General features: G+C 36.5%; 5 protein-coding genes across 8 annotated transcripts; 1 reads left to right on the forward strand and 4 right to left on the reverse strand.

The window, feature by feature from the left end:
* Positions 1-9: 9 nt before the first annotated feature.
* Positions 10-8,812, reverse strand: LOC100632418 (condensin-2 complex subunit G2-like). 2 transcript variants are annotated; one of them, XM_019998518.1, is made up of 20 exons: positions 8,408-8,523; positions 8,065-8,365; positions 7,377-7,531; positions 7,088-7,222; positions 6,776-6,870; positions 6,421-6,589; positions 5,992-6,210; positions 5,478-5,657; positions 5,179-5,331; positions 4,860-5,082; positions 3,948-4,324; positions 3,430-3,801; positions 3,096-3,293; positions 2,082-2,297; positions 1,515-1,614; positions 1,271-1,455; positions 918-1,159; positions 762-868; positions 345-438; positions 10-293 (listed from the first exon to the last, which is right to left on the reverse strand). In XM_019998518.1, exons 1-20 carry the CDS (start codon positions 8,507-8,509, stop codon positions 224-226), a joined length of 3,693 nt encoding a protein of 1,230 aa, XP_019854077.1. In that variant the 5' UTR covers positions 8,510-8,523; the 3' UTR covers positions 10-223. The 2 variants fall into 2 exon arrangements, with proteins under 2 accessions (XP_019854077.1, XP_019854078.1); XM_019998519.1 differs by lacking the exon at positions 8,408-8,523 and adding an exon at positions 8,723-8,812 and having other exon boundaries at positions 36-293.
* Positions 8,737-10,203, forward strand: LOC105313363 (uncharacterized). The gene has a single exon (XM_011406721.1). The coding sequence runs from the start codon at positions 8,737-8,739 to the stop codon at positions 10,201-10,203; it is 1,467 nt and encodes a 488-aa protein (XP_011405023.1).
* LOC100641684 (charged multivesicular body protein 5-like) lies at positions 10,134-11,993 on the reverse strand. Its single transcript, XM_003387803.3, has 6 exons — positions 11,787-11,993; positions 11,620-11,724; positions 11,134-11,346; positions 10,913-11,024; positions 10,656-10,774; positions 10,134-10,409 (listed from the first exon to the last, which is right to left on the reverse strand). The coding sequence occupies exons 1-6, from the start codon at positions 11,853-11,855 to the stop codon at positions 10,368-10,370; spliced, it is 660 nt and encodes a 219-aa protein (XP_003387851.1). The 5' UTR covers positions 11,856-11,993; the 3' UTR covers positions 10,134-10,367.
* Positions 11,994-12,030: 37 nt separating this feature from the next.
* LOC100632545 (serine hydroxymethyltransferase, mitochondrial-like) lies at positions 12,031-15,488 on the reverse strand. 3 transcript variants are annotated; one of them, XM_019998521.1, is made up of 12 exons: positions 15,357-15,416; positions 15,252-15,255; positions 14,967-15,134; positions 14,719-14,914; positions 14,533-14,617; positions 14,400-14,481; positions 14,136-14,258; positions 13,952-14,020; positions 13,596-13,829; positions 12,870-13,014; positions 12,591-12,707; positions 12,031-12,386 (listed from the first exon to the last, which is right to left on the reverse strand). In XM_019998521.1, exons 3-12 carry the CDS (start codon positions 15,084-15,086, stop codon positions 12,133-12,135), a joined length of 1,425 nt encoding a protein of 474 aa, XP_019854080.1. In that variant the 5' UTR covers positions 15,087-15,134; positions 15,252-15,255; positions 15,357-15,416; the 3' UTR covers positions 12,031-12,132. The 3 variants fall into 3 exon arrangements, with proteins under 3 accessions (XP_019854080.1, XP_003387864.2, XP_019854079.1); XM_003387816.3 differs by lacking the exon at positions 15,252-15,255 and having other exon boundaries at positions 15,357-15,488; XM_019998520.1 differs by lacking the exon at positions 15,357-15,416 and having other exon boundaries at positions 15,252-15,350.
* LOC100632673 (xylulose kinase-like) lies at positions 15,482-23,035 on the reverse strand. Its single transcript, XM_011406722.2, has 19 exons — positions 22,885-23,035; positions 22,729-22,817; positions 18,209-18,278; positions 17,931-18,098; positions 17,792-17,884; positions 17,705-17,740; positions 17,508-17,573; positions 17,390-17,462; positions 17,140-17,198; positions 17,035-17,094; positions 16,895-16,976; positions 16,752-16,792; positions 16,567-16,682; positions 16,453-16,516; positions 16,356-16,407; positions 15,964-16,193; positions 15,827-15,914; positions 15,672-15,775; positions 15,482-15,616 (listed from the first exon to the last, which is right to left on the reverse strand). The coding sequence occupies exons 1-19, from the start codon at positions 22,936-22,938 to the stop codon at positions 15,554-15,556; spliced, it is 1,608 nt and encodes a 535-aa protein (XP_011405024.2). The 5' UTR covers positions 22,939-23,035; the 3' UTR covers positions 15,482-15,553.
* Positions 23,036-23,040: the final 5 nt, after the last annotated feature.

Below are 23,040 nucleotides of genomic sequence, written 5' to 3' on the forward strand. Positions count from 1 at the left end.
TGATCGAGATGAAATAATAAATGACATAACTGTAATTACTGTATCAGTTTGATAGTAAGGGCTTAATAAAGACTAGATGGTGCATGGTATAATGATAAAAATAACTGATAAAAAGAGCTTAAATGTCCATCAGCACTAATAAATGCTTTGTTATGGATGAGATGAAAAAATAATATCAAGATAACATATAAAATCGTTTATAATAATGCGAAGTTTCGTTCGATTAAGTTTTCAGTAAGCGATGTTGAACTGACAATGCTAGTTCTTGGATATTTCTGATTACGTCAGGATATCTACACACAATTAACAATAGTCACTCACACAAACACACACTCATGACTTACTCTGGCTCAGTGAGACTACTACTGGTCATACTGGTTTTAGAAGCAATCAAACAGGTATCCACTAGCCGGAGGAGCTCTTCATTAAGAGGAGATTCTATAACAAGATAAAAGGAATGGATGCAGTTTGTGGATCACATGTGAAAAATTCCAAACTCAACACAAACAGTGTAATTGACTAGTGGCTCGACTCTAATTGTGAAAAGTGAATAAAAGAGAGCAAGCACTAGGAATGCAGATCACCCCACGGGATAAAGCAGGTCAGACCACAGGCTAATCCTATGAAGTGAGACAGAAGGGCTTCTGCTTAATGACATTGTACAGGACTAACATCCCAACTAAATTTGTACACACACACATATACACTTAGATCTGGTGACAAACATCATTCTACGAACATAATGGACAATGTTCACATACTATTAGTGAGGGAGCTGGCAATATGGAGAGCAGAGAAAAGACACTCAGGTGAATCAGTGAGAAGATCAATTCCTTCTACATCATAGACCAAATGAGAAACAAACAGCCTATAGAGATACAATCATAAATGAGTAATAAGAACACACACACATATACCTTCCACTAGGTGTAGTCCTACAAGCAGAATCAACCAGGAGTGATGTGTAATGAGGTAGTTCACTGATGTCAGTTGGTATAGACATTGATGTGTTTAGTCTTAGCTGCTCCACATGAGCTGAGAGGGTAGCTTTAGCAAGTGATGTAAAGATAGGGAAGGAGGAGAGAGAGACTATCAGTAACTGGTGATACACTGACATGAGAATGGCTCTGCTAAGAACTGGTTTAAAGTGTGACCATAACTATAGAATAAGTATAAGTATAATAATAATAATAATAATAATAATAATAATAATAATAATAATAATAATAATAATAATGTACATCAATGTATCAATATTTTAGTAAATTACTTTTTTAAATGCTTCAGGCTGATCGTTAGCAATAAGCCTCAGTTCAGATAATATTTTGTCAAGAAGCATTGATGGGGTGAGTAAAGAGGAAGGAGATATGATGCTACCCACTTCTGAGTAACTCCCAACCTCAACGAGTTGATATAACACTACTGATAACGAATGACCAAATGATATTAGCCCACCTATCATGAAATAATAATAAAATAAATAAATATCATGTACACTGGGTAGCCTATCTAACCACTGTCTATTATCTTAATGGCAGACTGTGACACACTGACATCCATTGATTCACCTATTAGACCACACATTAGCATATCTGATAGAACAGTCAGTAGGGCCTAATGATACACATACTTGTACATAAGATGCACCTTAACTATAAACAAGAGTAGCTCTAAATAATTACGTACTCTTTTTGCTATAAACTAATAGACAAATGTTATAATCTAACAAAGCATCATAATTAGAAATCCTTAAAATTCATTTGCATAATACATAATTATTGTGGTTGAACGCTACAATGATTACTAGTACTAGGAAGTTCTATTAGACACAATACTGGGGAGTTCTCTCACACGTACTCCTCCTGGAGACTGCTATCAAGGTATAATGGTCATTTAGTCTCTGAGTGAGTTTGTGTACATAAACACAATTCTTTCATTCTCTCAAACATCAATCAATATCACAGGTCTCATTCCCTCAGTCTATTTCCTCCATCAAGACTTGTATGTGTGCAAACTATAACCCACTCTCTCTCTCTCTTTTATCCAATTCTCACTCCCTCCCTCTCTTTATCTGAGTATACCTCAATCAGTGAGTGTATGAGGTAAGCATGAGGTGTACTGCTATTGAGGACACCATCTTCATCCGATTGACTGATCCATCTTCTCTTTCTTGTTTTGTTATTTTTCAATATTTGCTGCCACTTCTCTGATGAAGTAGATAAAAGTGGAATGACCTTCTCCTCATACCAAAGCAGGACTTCTTCTAGTTGCTTGTGAAACTCTTCCTTATCATCAGACTGTGCAATAAAAGGTAGAATTAGTACTTTATACAGTGCTTTGTATATGATGGTAAAATATAATAATAATAATAATAATTGTGAGATAATAATGTAATCATGAAGTCCTACAAGTTAACATTATATAACTGCTTTAGGTAATACTCTGGGACCAAACAAACAATTAGTCTTAATAATCAGTCGCTAACCACAAGTATAGCATGAAGGACAACATGAAGCATTAGCAATCAACTATAAACGTCATTAATAGAGTACTGCATTGGAAATACATGTATGTGTAGTTAATATACATGTGCATGCAAAATACGGTAAGCATCAAGTTGGGTCTCTTTAAAATTTAAATTTTCCACCTACATGTACATGTGTACTAGCTCTGCTACTTTTTGAGCTTAATAATTATTAAATTTATAAGTGCAAAGTGGCATAATTTGTGGTCAATTGAATGATACTGTTATGTGTACTTCACAGAGCATGTACTAGTGTTATGACTGACACTTAATGTTCTCATTCACTCATTCACCCATACAGAGAGAGAGAGTGAGTTCAATGTCTGTCTGGTGACTCATAATGAGTAAACAATACCCACCGAAGGCACTGATCTAATTATAGTAACACCTAGAGGCCTAATATAGCACAATGAGTGCAAGGCAATCTATAAACACTATTGGGTGCTACACTGCTACTGGAACTAAGCAAAATAGGATAAATATATTGCAATCTCATTTACTCAGACCACTCCTGACAACACACAGCTAATACTGTGCATAAATAAGGTAAAGTATTGTACAATAGACTCACCTTATGCTCAGTCATACTGTGTGCTGTCATACGGATGTAAGTGCCAACTGATTCAACAAGAAACCTCTCAGTACTAGAGGCAGCAGTATCTATTGCTGTTAGCTGATCCTCAATGTGTCCAAAAGTAGTTTGTAATAAAGGAATGAGCTCCCAGAAATGAGATAAATCCTTCACTTTACTATATAAAGCAGGATGAGTCTGAGAGAGGTGGGAGTGATAGAGAAAGAGAGAGAATTAATAAAAATGAGCATTATAAAGTACAGGGACATAGAAAGAGCTGAAAAGTTTGTAATAAGAGATTGTGAATGGAAGTTCGTTTTAATTTTTTTTTTACCATTAAATGATTGAGTATCCTCAATGCCACACTAGGAGAAGGAATAACTCCATCATAATCACTCACTCCGTCCTTATCTCTTCCTTTTTTCCTCCTGCTCCTCCTGCTCCTCCTTTCTCCTCCAATAGTCTCACTCACATTCTCTTTCCCTCCTCCGTCTCTATGCAAACCAGTTTCTAAACCTCGTCTGACCAGTTCCAATACAGGAACTTCCTGTTCAAACCTACTCAGTGTCACTAGTAATGCCAGAGGGTCTTCATTGGCCTCTGATGATGCAAGGATGTCACAAAGAGTCTTTATCTTTAAAGATCCAATGACTGATTTAGGCAGTAGAGACCCAATGAGATATACTGAATGACAACCACGAGTATCCTGCAAAAAATACAGAATAACAAATAAAATTATACATTCATAAATTTTATAGTAAAAATGTACATAAATACATCTGTACATGTACATGGATTTTATCAATAATAGTATTTATCATTTTGCCTGCTATTACTACATTTATATTTTACCTTAAAATATTCAAATAATTTTGGAAATAAACTCTTTACTTCCGGGATCACTTTAAAATCCTTTGCATCCTTTTCCTTTAATCTTAGTCCCTCCATTAAAATAACTACCACTTCCAGCAGTGATACGAGAACCTCCTTATCACACAAAGGATGACTCACTTCGGCTACACAAAGGTCACTTTCATGACCGCTACACTCTGTTTCAACGTCATTGCTATCAGTTTGATGTGCTTTGCTGACTCCATTGAGAGTAACATGGTTGGTTTCTGGTCTCTTCTTTTCCCTGTCTTGTCTGGCTCTACTCTTGTTGGCATTAGTCAAGTCACTTCCATCAATATTAGTTCCGATGTATTTCAATAGAGATGTCATGAAACTTTCTATAACAAGACCAGAGAGAAAACAAAAAAAAGATTTTAAACTACAGGCATATCAGCATTTCCCACAGGATGCTGGCATAGTGCTCATGCAGCTTGTTGTCAGTGGATTTTCAAGTTGCTCAAAAATTGGGTGAAAGACCATAGTAGAGGGTATTTTGACAAAAATCATGAAGAGAGTTTTCTCCATTTTTATAATTTTTTCTGATAGATATACATGCCCTTATGCTGTGTATCAAGTTTGAGCCGATTCCGATCAAATTTAGATTTTTTATGAATTTTTAAAGTTGCTCAAAAATCAGCCTGATGACCTAAGGCTATAGCCTTTGGTCTTGAGCCAAATTTTGTCAAAAATGACTAGGAGAGAATTTTCCACTTTTATAATTTTTTCTGATACATATACATGCCCTCATGCTGTGTATCAATTTTGAGCCGATTCCGATCATATTTGGATTTTTTATGAATTTTAAAAGTTGCTTAAAAATCGGGCTGCTGTTATAGGATGCTTTGTATGAAAACCCAATTAGTATTAACTAACCTATATCTTTTGCTGTCATATAGTTCAATGCCTCAAAATAAAACCGTCTAAAAGAGAGTGGGTTTGATCGTACTAGTACAACACAGCGATTGAGTGCAGCAAGAGATGACGATGATTTTGGTTTGAATGTGTCCATTAGCAAACTAATAGTCCTCTTAATCACAGGGGCACTCCCAGTTTCAATACAAGCTAGTAGTTGATCGATACTGCATATGGTCCAAAACTAGAAAAGAAAAGTAACATGTAAAAATGTAAATTACAGTAAATTATGCAACGAAAAGTAAGTAAATGTAAATGTATTTAATATTGAAAGACTGACTTTGATGGCTCTCAATCCTTTGATTAAAATCAACAGATCAAGAAATGCGATTCTAACCCTCTCGGACCGATCGTGAAGATGAGCCTTTAATACTGGGAGGAACTCCTTAAGGAATCGGTGACTTAATCTCTGATCTAGAACCACACCTACGCCCTTATAAGGAAAAAAGCAAGAATAAAAGCAAATCCTTCTCTCTCTCCCTCCCTCCCTCTCTCTCTCCCTCCCTCCCTCTCTCTCTCTCTCTCTCTCTCTCTCTCTCTCTCTCTCTCTCTCTCTCTCTCTCTCTCTCTCTCCCTAACCTGCAGTACAGCAATCCTTACATCACTAGAGGTAGTATCAAAAGCTAATTGATGTATGATGATTCTAATTATATCACTAATGACAGGGGCAGGTATCATCTCCCAGTAATAAGACAGCACGTGACACACTCCAGATACACAGCTGGTTCTTACAACTACTGACTGATCCATTAGTAGCTCCTGGAAAAATATTAAAATAAAAACAAAACTAGAGCAATACAAAATTGTATGCATATTTTACCATTAACATGCTTAGACAATAGACATTGGACAATTATTAGTGCTCGTGCATTATAAGTTTTGTCTATGGTGGTTGGGACAACCACTTCAACAAATGAACCAACCAGTTCATCACTTAGACCAACCATGCAATTAATACTAATAACCATACATAAAGCATGATATTGTAGTCTACTAGTATGGTGTACATAAATTTAAAAGGAACAATATTAGTCTCCAACCGCTTCTAATTTTTTTATAGGCAGTACCCTATATTACATGTACATGTACATACTTTCATTAAATTGAACTGTCTCTGTATCTCCTCGTCAATCTCAGGTTTGGTATAGTTCGGGTCGTACAGAGGGAACCCGTCAAGCATCAGTGTAAGAGCATTAGCCCTCACATCAGGTGATGCTACTCTCAGTGAGCGCCAGAGGAGCGGCTTATACAAACGATAGAGCACCTCCTGCACTGATCTCTGAGTGATCTCTGAATGGAACTGGTTCAATAACTAGAGATTGATAAAACCATCATCATTAATTTGAATGGATGATCTCAGCTTATTTAAATAGGCAACCATACAGCTATTAAAACATGTACATGTATATTTAAAGATATGCATCTTCAGTATAATACAGACACACATAATATTATAAAAAAACATACACAAAAGCATAGGTACAATTATCATAATACTAAACAATATGCTATAGCTACTAACTCTTCTCAGTGTAAGAAAAGGTGATCTCCCTCCTCCTCCTTTCCTTGGTGCATGTATACACAAATGGATGAGGTCTTGTAAGTAATGAGTCTCAATGTGGTGAAGGAGACTCCCTGAAGAGATCCTCCAAGCTCTAAAATAAACTTTACCATACGCCTCAACCACCCACCTGCAATAAATACATATAAACACACACACACACACACACACACACACATGCTTATATAGCATGTATATGGTATATGGTAGACCCACTAGTGCTACAATTTATGGTACAATGAATGAGCAATGGGAGCCAATGGGTGGATGTATAGTGTGTATATGTAGTGTCTGTGAAGAGAGTAAAGGGGCTCACTTTGGTGCATCTGGTAACATTGATTTGATGACACTGTGAATGACATCGGTGAATTGAATGTCAAAAGTAAATGTGTAGCTAATGAATTTGACACCCTAAAAGAGACAAAGTGTATTTATGTGTACATGACAGTACATTAAAGTAAAAATAATATACCATAAAATAATAATAAAAATAAAAATAACTTGTTTAGGCTTTTTTGTTACTTTTTCTCTACTACTACAACTGCTAATAATAATAATAATAATAATAATAATAATAATAATAATAATAATAATAATAAAATTTAGGTACTTGTTACTTTAAACTTGCCTCTGGTGATTTCAAAAAGAAAGGAGAGATTAACGTTTTCAGTAGTAGCTCTTTGATAGAGTCAGCACTTTCATCCTCAAAATCCAAGAGGAAGAAAGACTCACGTACAGACCACAACCTCTTCAAATCAACCACCTGTTGGATGACAACACAGCAATCAAAGCAAATAAAATTAAGCAACATAAGTTAACATAGATTTCAATACAACCAATTCATCTTAAAACATCACAATTAAGATACAATATTATTATTACTATTGCTTTTACATTACAACGCTTTCCTGCTTTACCTTGGTGCTGTTGTGTGCTTTGGCTAATATGAATAGTATCGTATTAGTGACTAGGAGCTCTTTCATTCGAAGGTCTTTATTCCACCACGTCTCACACATCAGAGAAATGGAGTCCGTTAGTTTGAAATACTCTTCACTAAATGTCAACATGAAACCTATAAGATGTATATGTACATAAGAGAGTGAGATATAGCAATATTACATGTAATTTGACGTACAACTACATGTAGGTTTTCCCATAGGCCTATGTTCTCAAACCAAATTTTGCCAAAATTAAAAAGGAGATAATTCTTCATTTTCATAATTTTTTCTGATGCATATACATGTTTTTATGTTGTGTAGAAAGTTTGAGCTCATTCCAATCAAAACTGGGTTTTCCATAAATTTTTAAAGTTGCTCCAAAATCTGGCCAAAGTCCCTGTACATAGTCGTTGGCCAAATTTTGTCAAAAATGGCAAGGAAAGAATTCCAAGTTTTCAAATTTTTTTCTGATACATAAACATGTTTTGATGTTGCGCAGAAAGTTTGAGCTTATTCTGATCAAAATTGGATTTTTTTAATGAATTTTTAAAGTTACTCCAAAAGCCATAATAAAGGCATACCCATGTATGCTATTGCCAACTCATGAAGCACGAAACCCTGTATATTAAACACATAAAAGAATAAGTAGTACTATTAAAACTCTTACTATGTAAATTTACTGCCAATTCCAATAGAAGGTCACTAACTACAGGGGACTCCTCATTCGTTATATAAGAATATACCCAATGGACGATCCCTTCAAATGTAGCCACTATCTCACTTAAGCTTCCCTCAACAGCTACTAATGTATCACTATCCTCCTCTCCATCGCCCTCGTTAATGGCTACTTTATCCATAGTATCACTACATAGCTTTAGGAGTGAGTCCCATACAAGTTCTCTGTCGTTTGAAGGAAGAGATTGTAGAAATTCTTTTATTGAGATTGATTTTGATCGACTGGGTTTTATCTATTAAAAACAAATTACATTAAAAAAATTTCTATCTCTTACACTGCTTCTGTACAAAGAAAGAAAAGGTGAGGGGTCTTTTGAAGCATTTGAAATGGATTTTAAAATGTCATCCTTCTTACCCGCCATTTTATTATTGCCCATTTCCTGTGCATGCGTAGTCTAGTCTAGTCGACCCGTTACACCCATCCGCTGTGTCGATCCTGCGCATGCGCAGTTGGTAAACATCGGAACACCGATATTAGAGATAGGCACAGGACACAGGAAAGCTATTGGTAAGAATAATTACAAGATAAGACAATATCTAGCAGTGATTTAGTGTATCCTCACTAAGAAAGAGAAGTATCTACTGCTTACCATTGCTTTTATACATGGAATCCATCGGCGACGCTCTTCAAAAAGCAAACCTTTCGCAATACATCACACCATTGCTGGACATAGGCGCCGATGACTCTGAGCAACTGGCGTCCCTCCCAGAGCCGGACTTCCAGAGTCTCCTCGAGATGACCGGCATGTCCAAGAAGCCATTCCACGTCCTCCGGTTCAAGAAGGCCATCAACCGGTTGGGTCCATCGGTGGGCGGAGGAGGGCCCAGTGGTCTAATGGGCAGTGAGGCGGTGGGTGATAGCTCGACCCACACTGTTACTGTTTATGCAACACAGATAGACGAACCTGGATCTATTGCTGGGTCTTTGCAAAGACCATCTCCTGTAGTACCTCAACCAATGCAATTGCAAAGCAGTGGTGCCAGTCAGCACCTATCATCATACTCACTAACTCAAAACAGCAATAGTTTATTTGAATTAATGGCTACTAGATCAGGAGTTCCTAATTCTTCAAGACTTTCTTTGATAAGCAGGGACCAGTTGCAGGCCCTAGTGGACGATACTGTACCTGTGCAGCAAGAACTGGGACCAAGCCCTATCTCACCCATGATATGGGACAAAGGAAGGCTGGAGATATTCCGAAAAGCATCCATTATTTTCAGTAGCAGCATTTCTCCTCTGACTGATCAGGAGCAGTTACTGAATGAGGCAGCGCTGCAGCTGTGCCTGTGGGATCCCACGCTACTAGTAAGACAAAAGGATCTGATTCAATTGGCAAAGAAACTCGTCAAACAATATCCTTCGATTGTACTTGAAACTGGGCACCCCATTTATTCTGCCATAGAACCCAAGACTGACCTCTCTTGGTCTCTCTTCCCTACCTCATCCATTCGTCTACCTCTTTCAGTCAATAGAGGCCCGGATGGTAAGTTTAGAAATTGCTTTGAGGAGAATTATGAACGTCGTGAGCTCCAAATCCAACAAGTGGAGCTCCTCATAGGAGAGAATGCCTCCAAAGAGAAGATGAAGCAAGCATTGCTGCTGCAGGCTAAAGAAAAGATGGACTACTCCCTTGCTCTTAAGATACAAGAGGAGCTCTCAGTCCTTGGTAAGACACAGAGAGAATACAAGACAGAGTTGTCCCGATTAAGAAGGGTACAACGTCGCTCAGTTAGACATCAAGAAATGAAGAAAGCCAAGAAAAGTAACACGTTTGAAGAAAGCCCAAACTCTGACTTTCAGCCAAGTGCATGTGGCACACCGGTGGCTATGACAACTGAAACTCCAGAGACCTTTAATCTGTCATCTCAGCAATCAAACAGCATACCGGTTACCATGAAAACTGATGAGGGAGTAAGGTTGGCACCAGGGGATGGAGAGGGAATACCCTTACAATTACACACTTACATACACGAGTCAGTTCCTGGCACTTCATCAATGCATTCATACTCCACTGGTTCAAACCCAGTACTATCAGTTTCATCATCAAAAAGTTCTCATAACAGCACATAATAATAATAATTAATAATTAACACTACATTTACATTATCAATTATAATAATATTTAATCTGATATACAGTCCAACAAACAGTAATAAAAGTCATAAACTACACAGGTTAGGGAGAAAGAGAGAGATACAATGTGTTAATGTTTTAAAAAATTGATATTCTCCAAATCATGTTTGTGGCAGTCCAAATTCATCCAGTAATACTCCATCCTGTAGAAGCAGAGAAAATAATTATAACTAAAACTATAACTGAAAATTAACCCATTGTAGATCCCATTATAAACAACAGTAAATAGAAAATAATTTAAAAAGATGTACACAGCCTAGATATGCTGATTTTAACAAGCAGAAAATATGCAAAAATATTTGTTTCTTATTAACAGATAATCATGAAATGCACACAAAAGCAACTCGATAGTCATCAATAATGTATTATTATTATTATCAATATCCTACTTTGCTTTTGATTGTATCTGATCCAACAGGGTCTTTAGTAGGAGGATTGGGTAGGGCTGTATCGTCAAGGAAGTCTGTGTCACCATCAGCAAGAAAATCATCACCTAATGCATCCAATTCTACAAATTGGACAAAAATATGTAACACTATGTACATGTAACACTTAATCTGATTTTGATTTTAACACTGATTTTAAAACTGATCATAATAATGAAGCATATGCACTAATACCAAGAAGTAGAATGTATATGTCACACCTGCTTCTAGATCATCTTCATCTACATCTTCAGGGAGACCATATTGTCTCCCTAATACCTCTTGAACCTCATTTGCTGTTTCCATCATATCCTCCATCTCATCTTGAAGATCCTACACAGAAAACAAGATTGGAAGAGATAAAAGAACAAAGAAAGACGATTACTCATCATATAAAAGGATCTTAGCCACTAATACTAGTACCGTATAGTCACTTGATTACCTCAATCTTTCCAATGTCGACTTGTTTGTAATATTTCTTCATGTCTTTCAGTCCTCCTTTCATTGCATCAACAGTACTTTTAGTGTCTTTAAGCATTTGAGTAGTAAAGTTTGCTTGCTCCATGTTGAAGGACTGATTACGCAATCCCTCCAGCTGGTTCTCGTACATTTTCTTCTGCTTCAGAACCCTCATGGCTCTTTGCTTCACCATGTTCTATGAGAAAAATAATGATTATATATTTATCGTGTAAGTAGTTAATGGGATTTAAAATAAAAAGTGCAGTTGGCTATTTCACTGCTAAATTTACTGAGTTAGTCTGGGCGGAGTTCCATTAGCAAAACTCCACCCAAACTCCCAAAGTACAAATGTATGTACTAGCACTTTAAATTGTCAAATGCAATCTAATCTACTGGTACAAGAACTGAACCAGAGCATTCGACAAAGCTTTATATCTCTTTAAAACTCATTATGTTTCATAATATTTACTTTTGATGGCCCATCTCTCATCTTCTTCATTTGATCTTTGTATTTCTTCAATTCCATGTCCAACTTTGCTATCTTTTTCTCGACAGACTCGGATCTACTGTCCACCTGTACACACAGGAGGCAATACAAAGAGATCAACGTGTCTGTGTGAGTCTAATGATACTTACCCCAGCAACAACTTGTGTTAGATTAGGAGGTGGCTCCTTCTTCCTCGCTCCTCCGATTAGTCTGTTCATTGTGAACTAATTTAGCGTAGAATACAGTCAGAAAGAAATGAAGAGTTTAGGACTGGTAGTATGTTTTATGCTGAGTAATTTGCCAAGACAGGATCACGAGTCTTTTCCTTGCTTCACTTTGTGACCGTCATGTGACAGACAACAACGCCATTATTAGGTAATTAATAATTAATTCAATTATAGTGATGACGTGTATTACGTCACACTCTATGAATAAATAATCATAGAAAATAAAATTATAACACTCAGAAATGTTCAAGTTCAAGTTTTTATTTTTTTAGTGTTCATCAAATCCTGGGATAGGGAATTTCTTTGCAAATTCTTCAACTCTTCCTCTCAGTTCCTCAATCTTGGCTATGGTTGGGGCATCACTTACAACAAATTCCTTGAAAACTTTGTTGGTTGGTTTGGTACCAGCTGCCTCTAGCTTCTGATTGACTTCACAAGCAATTTGAACTCCTTCATGAATAAAAGCACCGACTTGCTTCATGTCATCCTCTTTCATAAAGCGAGAGGTAAGAGCTGGTGTCCCTGCAGAAAAAGGATAATACAACTCAAAACTATTGATGGGAAATTGAGAATCAACTTTATGCTGTTCATGGTATACTTTTGGAGCTGATTTTTGAAAACAACTATAGCTACATCATTTAAAATAAATATGACACTCTAATTTGTCATCTAACAATATTCCTTCTACAGCTTTTCATAACAATGCTCTATTTCTCTTTGCTTCACCTAGTCTCAGTCCACTGGGGTTCATTGCATTCCGGTCTCCTGGAACTGTGTTCTTATTAGCAGTCACTGAAGCTAGCTCCAGTACACGATCAGCTTTACCCCCAGCTCCATCCATCCCTAAACAAAACACATCATGTACATAAAACCAATGAGCTTTTATCTTTAACATAGTTGGTTGTGGGTTTTAAAAAGTGTGGGTGTAAAAAAGTGCAAATAAATTAAAAATATTATGAATGATAATAATAAACTCTTCATTCTATGTTTTTTAGGGTCTCTTACCAGTTCCTCGTAAATCAAGGAGCATAAGATGAGTATCAGTTCCGTCAGATACAATATGATACCCGAATCCCATCAAACTCTCCGCTAGGACCTTCGCATTCTTAACCACCTGCTCTTGGTACACCCTAAACTCTGGTCTACACGCCTACAGCAAAAACACAAAATCAGCTCAAGCTTAAATCAGCTCAAGCATAAATGCTCATAACTCTAAAAATATTTGTCAGAGTTGACTCAAACTTGTTACATAGCATAAGGACATCAATATGTATCAGAAATGTAATAAAAATTTGGGGTGATTTTGGAGCCATTTTTTGGAAAAACCATGGACTATAGCCTTGGGTATTTTTCAGAATTTGGCATTTTCTTAAAATGGCTGTAACTTGAAAAATTGAAGTCGGAATCACCTCAAACTTTCTACACAGCATAAGGACATCAATATGTATCAGAAAATGTAATAAAAATTGGAAGTGATTTCAGAGGCATTTTTTTGGAAAAAACCATGGGCTATAGCCTTGGGTACTTTTCAGAAATTTGGCGTTTTCTTAAAATGGCTGTAACTTGGAAAACTGTAGTCGGAATCACCTCAAACTTTCTACACAGCATAAGGACATCAATATGTATCAGAAAATGTAATAAAAATTGGAAGTAATTTTGGAGTCATTTTTTTGGAAAAAACCATGAGCTACAAATAAATTGTCTACATTATAAAGCACATATCAAATTGACCTGTTTAAGTGCAACAGCAACTCCAGCAATGGCATGGTTGTGAGGTCCACCTTGAAGGGCAGGGAATACAGCAGCATTGATCTTCTTTTCAAAATCATACATGACCTCCTGGCCTTGCTTGTTGATCTCTTTCACTCCTCTCCTGTAGAATATCATCCCTGATCTTGCCCCACGGAGTGTCTTGTGTGTGGTTGTCGTGACAACATGAGAATATTCAAAAGGACTTGGAATAACCTAGTGGAAAAAAAAGAGGAAAGGAGAAGGTAAAAGCAATAACAATTAGAAAAAGAAGCATAGTGTAATTCCTCCATACACATGTTCTTTCAACTGTGTAGTAGTTTATACGATATACTTACTCTAGCAGCAACTAATCCGCTAATATGTGCCATGTCTGAGAGCAGATAAGCACCATTATCATCACATATCTAAACAAGAAAATGACAAAAATTCACATCCTCTGTAACAACAATAACTAATATAACATTAGCTATTGCTCTAATTAAAATAAAATGCATATATATAGACTTAGAAGATGATTACTTTTCTGATTCTCTGGTAGTCAATGAGGCGAGAGTATGCAGAAGTGCCGGCAATGATCATGCGAGGATGAAACGATTTTGCAAACATTTCCAGCTGATCATAATTGATGATACCAGTCTTGGGCTAGAGAAAGAAAAGAAGTAAAAGAAAAATAAAGAACAGAGAGAAAGAGAGAGAAGTTCTTTTGTTAAAGGTTAGAGACATAATTAGGAAGGTGTTGAATGTGCAGCTGGCTATTATGACTTGCTAGAACACACAACTTACATCAATATGATAAGGCATTGACTCAAAATAAAGAGAAGTAGCTGAGACCCTTTGTGAACCTCTCATGAAGCCATGAGTCAAACTAAAGAAGATAATATACATAGAAGCTATAGTACATATACATTGTACTTACTGTCCTCCATCAGGTAAATGAAGACCCATGATGCGATCGTGTGGATTCAATATACCAGTGTATGCAGCAAAGTTAGCTGGAGAACCTGGAATTAACATTTGCATATTAAAACAGCTACAATTGATGAATAATTATAGCAAACCATCCCATCCCATTACATGTAGACACACCCTCATTGCTCCTAACCAGAATAAGGCTGCACATTGACTCCCCATTCTTTAGGATCAAGACCAAATGCTTCAAGGGCTCTCTTTTGACAAAGTGACTCGATCTTGTCAATGACTTCATTCCCACTGTAGTATCTCTGGCCGGGATATCCCTCCGAGTATTTATTGTTCAGACAACTACCCATTGCCTCCAATACAGACCGACTGGCAAAATTCTGTTATTAAAAAATAATAATAAAGTAGAACTAGAATAATAATTTTTTTTACTTCAGATGCAATTAGTTCCAGTCCATTCCTCTGTCTTTGTTTCTCTTTCTTAATTAGTTCAAATATTTCAGGGTCATCCTCTTCAAGAGGTTCTTGCAGTGTCCAGGAAGAGCTTGCCATTACTTGTTGGAATCTTCTATCAAGAGCTCTAAAGGTCACCTTAGCAGCCTATGATGATAATAATAACAACAATAACGCCGCATAGTAGCGCAGCATTACAATAATTTTATCACATGTGACATAACACCAAGAAACTTAACCATTTTAAAATAACACTTCACCTACCTTCCTAAAAACAGTGATCAACATGTTAGTCTTGTGCTAAGGATATTTACAAAACTTAGAGAGAAGAAAGGAGGAAATTTTGACAGAGATAGATGGAAAACGCACCTTTGTTATGACTGTGATACAACGCTCACGTGTTCTTCTCAAGCTCTCAGCCTTTTTCAGGAACACACCTACAATAGTTGCACCCATACAAGTTATGGACATTATCCAAAATAACTTGCAAGACATTAATTTTTTTTAACTTCAATGCAAAAAATAAAAATAGCATAGCTACAAAAAAATAGAAAAAATGTCATCATTCATTGGAAAGTTGGAAGCTGAGCCAGAAGACTTTCAACTCTTTCGGCCATTGGTTGGTACACCTAACAAGCAAAAACAACAAAAATAAAAATGATGATCTATAAATTTATACTTAACCTTTTCGTGTACATCCCTCTGTGGCTCTACTCCCAGGCTATAGGGATACACAGAGCGTGCTAGTTGTCCAATAGTTTCAAATGAAGTGCCAGGCTCCATCAAAGCTGGAATCAAACAAAATAAAATATTATTAATAATAATACTGCAATGTATACCATGTTTAGCTCTGTAAGCAGCTCCCAGACTAGCTGAACTAGTAGTGACTCCAGTATACACACACGCATTAAAGACATTAGCCAGTATCTATCAGTATCAATATAATTTATATTAGAGAAATATAGAACTGGCTTACTTGCAGAATTTGTTTGTTTTCTGCAGCACCTCCGGTTGCTAGAATGCGAGAAGAAGGCGTGATACGATAGCCAAGAGAACAGGCATGGATGTATTTAGCAAGAAACTGTCCTTCAACTACTGCCCTCACTTCTGTCTCTGGAGTAAATGAATCAACTGGTGTATCATCTGATGAGAAACGATGAACACCAACAACTGGTGGAGTAATCTCAGGATCATCATAATAAAACCCTAACAACAAACAATACATGCATATACTTAATTATAATAAACTAACTACATTAATACGCATATAAGCAGTAATGCATTCACTAATGTACATCTACACTTCATAGTTAGTAGTTAAAGGCTTAATGAACACTGTTATCTACAAGTACAACAATATAGACTGACCAATACATCCTCCATTTCCAGGGTTAGTTGAAGCTAGTAACTGTTCAAATTCCTAATAAAATATCCCTCAAGTCAATAAGTAATCATTCAAACTAACCGTCCAGTCACCATTGCTGCATTGATCCCTAATCCTCTGTCTTGTTAGTGATCCATTCTTATAACTAACAAACATATCATCAATTCAATTCCACTGTTTAGTACTGTGACATACCATAGTAGAGCCATGAATGCTAAGCTGTCCACAGGATTCACAAACACATGCCCCATCAGTTGAGGATCAGCTTCAGTTATCCACAGGAACACTGTATCACTAGTACCCAAACTAACCTACAGAATGTACAACATTATTGAATGAATGAATGCATGAATGGTGCATTTATATTCAGCAATTCTAACCTCAACATCTCCTTCTTGCAATGTCATGCCTGCCAATGATGCTAAAAATAAAAATAATTAGTTAAAGCAATTACTATAATTATAAAATCATGTATAAATTAAATTTTTTAATAGTAATAAAACATAAATGTGACAATACTTACAAGGATTATCACCAGTGCCTGCAACAATCTTACAATCTGGACTAAACCCATACTTCTTAACATAATAATCACTGATATTACCCTATTTATTATTATCATCATTACTATTATTATTATTATTATTATATATTCTTACATACCACTACAGTGTTTGAGGGAACTGGTTCACCAAGCAAATCTTTAAGGTTAGGGCAGCAAACCTGGAGGAGCAACAAGAACAATGACACAATGAATTCCTCACTCACATCAAGTGCTTCTTGCCACCAGTTCTTGCTCTGTATGTCCAGTAGATTCATTCCAGATCCTATTAAGAAAAATTATAGTTCAGACACAAAATTTAAAGCAACTTTTAAAATCCCAGTTATGATTGGAATCAGTTCACATAACATAAGAACATGTATATGCATCAGAAAAGATTATAAAAATGAATTTCCTCAATGTGATTTTTGTCAAAATGGGTTTTAGAAAAACACTATTACTATTATTCATACTTACCATCACTGTAATCAATTGGAGCATAATTACCAGCAAAAAGAGTAACTCCAAAGCTACTCACGAGTGAAATCCTCTACAAAAAAGAATTAAAAATCTTCTCAATCAGCTAGTCTAATACCTCAGTGTCTCTAAGATTGACAGTATCAACTATGTTCAGCTTTGCAATTTGGTTCCCAGTGAATCTCTATAGTAAAATTTTGTAGCTGATAATGTAAACTTTATAGTAGCTAATCAGTCTTACAGTACTACTGTACATTTAATAAAAAAATTGAGTGCTACTACATCATAATATAAATACAGATGCTATCATGCTACCTCATAAGCTCTTGATCCAGTTTTCTTGGCAACAACCTGTATTAAAATATCAAAGTTATTTTCATAGACTATTATTATGAGTGTTACCAATGACCCTCCACACTGTTGCTCCAACTGCTTGCACTGCTCAGTTGTACTGGAGTCCATCCATATTGGGGACTGAGGTATACTAAACACAGACTTTAAAAAATAACACAATAAGCTGTCAGTAATTGTCATTTCTTACTTGCAATTGGGAAGCTAGTGTTTGTGAGGGTTCCAGTGATTTTAGGACTTCCTCGGACCCCTTACGCCAGTATACAGACCCATGCTGCTGCCCACTTGAGGATATTCCTGCCACTTTCTCAAATGGAAAATTTAAAGATTTCAACTTGTTCAAAAGGATATCAAGAGCCTTTAGGAATAGAAAATGATAAAAATAATATTATAAGTGTATCTGTGTCATAGAAAGTTGCATTTCTTTAGTACTAGCTTTAGTATGTGTGTAGCAATGTATGAACTAACCTCCACCCACATGATGGTAGGGGCAGTGACAGTCCTGCCATCTTCATGTCTAATCACACCACCAGAAGTACTGCAATAAAGAATAAAGTATTTGAACTTTTTTCATAATAAAATATTATTTAAAATTTAAATCAGTGAGATGGCACACAACATAAAAAAAGCAATTAATAAAATAAATATACAAAACACTCTCAAATAATTGACAATATTCAGGTTCAGCTATAGATACAGCTATAGATACAGCAATGTTGATTCTCAGTCATATCCAGTTATCAATGACTCCTCCTCTTCATCATAATCATCATCATCATCATCTTGAGAAATGCAGCAATGCTTCCATGGGAGCTGATACAGGCTCACTAGAACCGATACACAAAGAGAAAAGAGTGCAATGAAGAAGAGATTCCTGCCTCTCTCTGCATACAATGAAGTCAGAGCTATCAAGACAATGCAAGAGAAAATATTGAGCAAAGAAGCTGCTATATCAATGACTCTAATGCAGAGTATTCCTTTAGGGAGATGGTCCCAGACTGAGCAACTACAGCAGTGGTGCATTGGGTTGGCTTTGCGGAAGAAAAAATAATAAAATTTGGAGCGGTTGACAATGTTGTTGATCCACATTGAGCCCAATTGGACTAGGAGAAACATTAGAAATGTGTAAGTGGTCACTTTGTGATTTGATGACATCAGAAAGTAAATAGCGAAGCTAGAAGTGGAGGCAATGATTTGAACTGCTTTAGATAACGTTATAAAAATGAATGTGATGATATGGCAGATGTAGCTAAGCCTGAAAGTTCTAAACCTCAACTCTGTGGTCAAAGTTGTTACTATGACAGCTATAGAGTATAAGAAAAGCGAGAGAGAGATGGTAAAGTATCCAGTCAGACAGTCCATGAGTAACAACTTAATGTTAGTGACTGGTCCAAATAAAGTTACTAGTATAGATACTTCAAGGAGTACTTTCAGCATAATCCTTGATCTTATATGAGAGCAACAGCCAACAAGAAAGAGCAAAAAGAAGACAACAGTCATTGCAAGGGACCAAGCAAAGGTAGAGGTTGACAATAAGTGTAGCACATCCTCCAGAGTTGACTCAACTTTACTGCTAACGATTAAATTGGACTGTTTGATCTTGTCTGAGGTCAGATTGCAGCTAGGCTGGAACTCGTCGATAAAACTGAAAGTGTCTATCAGCGAGAGGCCCACATCTACGACGCTGGGGATCAGGAAAGCAAGACCAAAGATCCAGAACTTCATTGTGCTCTGCTGCTAAACAGCCACACCTTTAGATTATTATGTGGGAGGGGCAGAAAGTATGCGTGGGTGTTAGCCCACGCAAAATTAATTAATGAATTATTCTTTGTTATTGGATTAGCCTGACTACCTGAAAATAATAATAATAGCAACAACAAAAATCTATAATATATACAGTAGAGAATGATGAGAACATGTGACTAATATACCAATATGGAGATAAATCAAGTGCAAAATTTCTGTTGTTATTGTTGCTGTTCAGTTCTTATGATGTATCATCGTCGTCGTCGTCGTCGTGTTCAGGCGGATCATCCAATCCCATCATTCTGGTCTCATCCATAGACACCAGCTCATTCTCTCCATTCTCCAACCTTATCAACTCCTCTCCATCATCTCCTAGAAGATATGAATCAGGTTTATCAGTAAAGCAGACGTAGAAATTGAATAAAGACATGACCAGACTGCCAAGAATAGCTGCCAGGAGGAGGACCAGCGTCAAGAAATGAAGGAGAACCCCAGAATTGAAATAATACCTGAGTATTGTGAGTACCATGAAGACACTTGAGAAAATGTGAATGAAAGTAGCAACAGCATCAATGCAGCACCTCTCACAGAAAAAATGGTCCCTCCTTCGGAAGAGGAACGTGTAGAGACTCAGTCGGTTGGTCGTCCCTTTGAGGAAAGTTGAGAAGAAAATGAGAGCAACGAGGGCCGAGAAAGAATAACGGGCGTTGGTTAGGTCGGGGTTTTCGGGGAATGTATAAAACACAGCTAGACTGAAGAAACAAGCTGATATCTGTACCGTGTGAAGAAAGACTAGGAAAAAGGTTAGGAATATACCTCGAAGTCCACACGAAGAGGCTTTCCTGACATGAAAGCACTGGGCAAACATGGTCACCAGGATATTAACAGTCACGAAATAGGCAATGATAGAAATGGAGACCATGACATAGCCAGCAAAGCATGTGTTTAGTAGGAGGTTGACATGACTGATTGGATTGAAGAAGACAAAATAGATGGAGAGTTCAGCCAATGCCTTCATCTTGCTGCTACTAAGACTCTGGCCACACTCATCATCATCAAGGCAGATACAGACCAGGTTACAGGTACAGAAAAACAGGAGGAAAATGAATGTGATGAGTATAGAGAAACAGTAGAAGATCCAGCTGGTGACATTGCTGTCCTCTGGGCCATAGAGAGAACATGTGGAGTTGCCCTCAAACTCCAGTAGGGGCATCAAGTCAAAGACATCAAAAGATGAGATTGATATATCAAAAAACTTGGCACAAATGAAAGTTAGGCCATAGATGGAGAAGATAGTATAGAATCTCATCCTCCTTTCTCTTTCTCCTTCCTTTCAGCTTAGAATACTGTAAGCCTTTCCTTCTTATTTCCCACTCCTTGAAAAAACAATTGCCCAGTCAGTGACCACTACTAAGAGGACAAAAGCCCTTGTAGTAGTAAAGAATTGGCCAATGGAGTAGCTATAATTAATATAATATTTATACTATAGGGCAGCTTGTTGGCTTCCAGGACATTGGCATGCAGCACACATGTAGGATGTAGTGATTATTATACGGAAAACATGAGAGTGAATAAAATAAACACAGAGCACAGATATTGGTAATGTATATGTATAATGTATAGTGATGTCAGTCTTCAGTATTGGAGCAATAACGATTTTATGAAAGTAATGAAACAATTGTATACAATATGTGATTATCATTGTAATACTCATAATGAAAGAGGAAGTACACAATCATAATAAAGTGTCTTGTTCTTCATCATCACAAGCTTCTGTATCAGAATGAGAGCACTTGTGACAGCAAAAGCCACAAAAAGCAACAAGGAATATAATATCGATAACAAAACTGACACCCAGAGCAATGATTGCAACGTAACACAGATGACTAGTAGCAAAATTGAAAGCAATGAAACCATTCAAACCAATCATAACAAGTGATATGATTGGGTTGACCAGACAAGGGATAGCGACCATGAAAGATAAACTGATGTATATCTGCTGGTTTCTCTTTAATGCATGATGATAATGGACAAAGAAACGACCAAGGTATGTTTTGAAAATACTTATAAGAATAAACAAAATTGTCAGAGATATAAATATCCATTTGATGACCACAGATGTTGGCATGATAAAAAATAATCCAATGTTAGCCACAAAAGCTACCATAGAAATATACTGAGAGAGAACAAAAAATCCAATCAGTAAATTGAAGAGTATTAAAGATAGTGTGCGCTTCTGTCTGACAAAGCATGAATGAAATGACATCAGAGAAAATGAGAGAATGAAAATGAAAAAGATGTGGTTTAATAAAGCGAAAGCAATGTAATGTGAGTGAGAGTCACTTAGTAGCATTGAGAGAGTGCTAAGTGGATCTATTAGTGAAACAAGTATTGATACCTCAGTTACAAGCAGTTTCTTTAAAGGATAAGCATTGAAATAGGAAAAGGAAAGAAAAAGAAAATATAAAAAGAACACGGCCAACGAGGTCATCCAAATGGCTAACAAGATGTTGCCAGGAATAGTGACAACATTGAAATCAGTATCATTCTCATCAAGACTCCAACTAGCATTGATATGAGGGACAGAATCAGTGATTGAATCAAACACATGAAATGACTGGAATATGATTGTACCAAATTTTATAGCCAGCAGAGCAATACCGAGAACATAGTCAAGATACATGTACATTGCACCATATACTCTCCTCATTTTATCTGCTGATCTTCTGTTGGAGATAAACTCAGCAACCATCAATGAGAACAGAATACTTTTCGTGTTCCAAGTAGCAGCAAAGTAGGACAGTTTCTTCTTCACTTTATTGTATTGGCTGCGACAGCTGGTAGTAAAACAATGGTGTTTTGCTGTTTTGCTGTGTCAGCCAATGCTGACTGAGTAAGTTGCTAACATCAAAATAATGTCATGCTACTACGCTACGAAGCCATTAATTACTACAGATTAACCAGCAATGAGCTAACACCAAAATAGCTAATAACTCGGCTAAAAATAATAATTCATACGTACACTACTCAGTCTTAATATTGATGAATAACTTTTGCTATAGACAAACAAATTAAAATCATGCATTACAAGTAACAAAATACTAGCTGGACATCTGTAGTACAACAAAAGGACATTTCTCAAATTGCATAGTCAAAGCCACACCCCCAAAAATTAAGCCACACCCATTTAAAATTAGACGCCCCTGCAATTTTAAATTTTTCTAATGCAGCCCCAGTCTCACTTGTATTGCCTGAGATCATCAAAAGAGACGCTAGTATCAAAGTCTCCTAACAGCAATTCCAGTGAATCATCAATAATAGTTGCTTTGATCTATTTTTAGTAACACCAGAATATAAATGTAAAAAATAAATGACACATGCAAAAAAGCAAATCATACTTGCTGTGTGCTAAAATCCAGTCCCAAATATAATTTGCTCCCACTTTCTGCCATTCTGTAATTAGCCACACCTTCTTTCAAATTTTAGACACGCCTTTTAATTCCAAATTTCCAATTTCGAATTTCTATTCTAGAAGTTTGGAAAATTCAAACTTT

This window comes from Amphimedon queenslandica, unplaced genomic scaffold (genome assembly GCF_000090795.2).
Source record: "Amphimedon queenslandica unplaced genomic scaffold, v1.1 AMPQUscaffold_13315, whole genome shotgun sequence".
Lineage (NCBI taxonomy): Eukaryota > Metazoa > Porifera > Demospongiae > Haplosclerida > Niphatidae > Amphimedon > Amphimedon queenslandica.

Coding starts and splice junctions, on each gene's coding strand:
- LOC100632418 (XM_019998518.1), bottom strand. CDS start 8,509: ATGGGCAATAATAAAATGGCGGGTAAGAAGGATGACATTTTAAAATCC. Junction 8,366..8,407: donor TTTCTTTGTACAGAAGCAGT/GTAAGAGATAGA, acceptor TGTTTTTAATAG/ATAAAACCCAGTCGATCAAA. Junction 6,871..7,087: donor TCTTTTTGAAATCACCAGAG/GCAAGTTTAAAG, acceptor TGTCTCTTTTAG/GGTGTCAAATTCATTAGCTA.
- LOC105313363 (XM_011406721.1), top strand. CDS start 8,737: ATGGAATCCATCGGCGACGCTCTTCAAAAAGCAAACCTTTCGCAATAC.
- LOC100641684 (XM_003387803.3), bottom strand. CDS start 11,855: ATGAACAGACTAATCGGAGGAGCGAGGAAGAAGGAGCCACCTCCTAAT. Junction 11,725..11,786: donor TAACACAAGTTGTTGCTGGG/GTAAGTATCATT, acceptor CTGTGTGTACAG/GTGGACAGTAGATCCGAGTC. Junction 11,025..11,133: donor TCGACATTGGAAAGATTGAG/GTAATCAAGTGA, acceptor TTTTCTGTGTAG/GATCTTCAAGATGAGATGGA.
- LOC100632545 (XM_003387816.3), bottom strand. CDS start 15,482: ATGTCTTGCAAGTTATTTTGGATAATGTCCATAACTTGTATGGGTGCA. Junction 15,135..15,356: donor GTATCACAGTCATAACAAAG/GTGCGTTTTCCA, acceptor TTATCATCATAG/GCTGCTAAGGTGACCTTTAG. Junction 13,015..13,595: donor TTGCTGTTGCACTTAAACAG/GTCAATTTGATA, acceptor TTTTTGCTGTAG/GCGTGTAGACCAGAGTTTAG.
- LOC100632673 (XM_011406722.2), bottom strand. CDS start 22,938: ATGGCAGAAAGTGGGAGCAAATTATATTTGGGACTGGATTTTAGCACA. Junction 18,099..18,208: donor CTACCATCATGTGGGTGGAG/GTTAGTTCATAC, acceptor CTATTCCTAAAG/GCTCTTGATATCCTTTTGAA. Junction 17,095..17,139: donor GGTGGCAAGAAGCACTTGAT/GTGAGTGAGGAA, acceptor TTGCTCCTCCAG/GTTTGCTGCCCTAACCTTAA.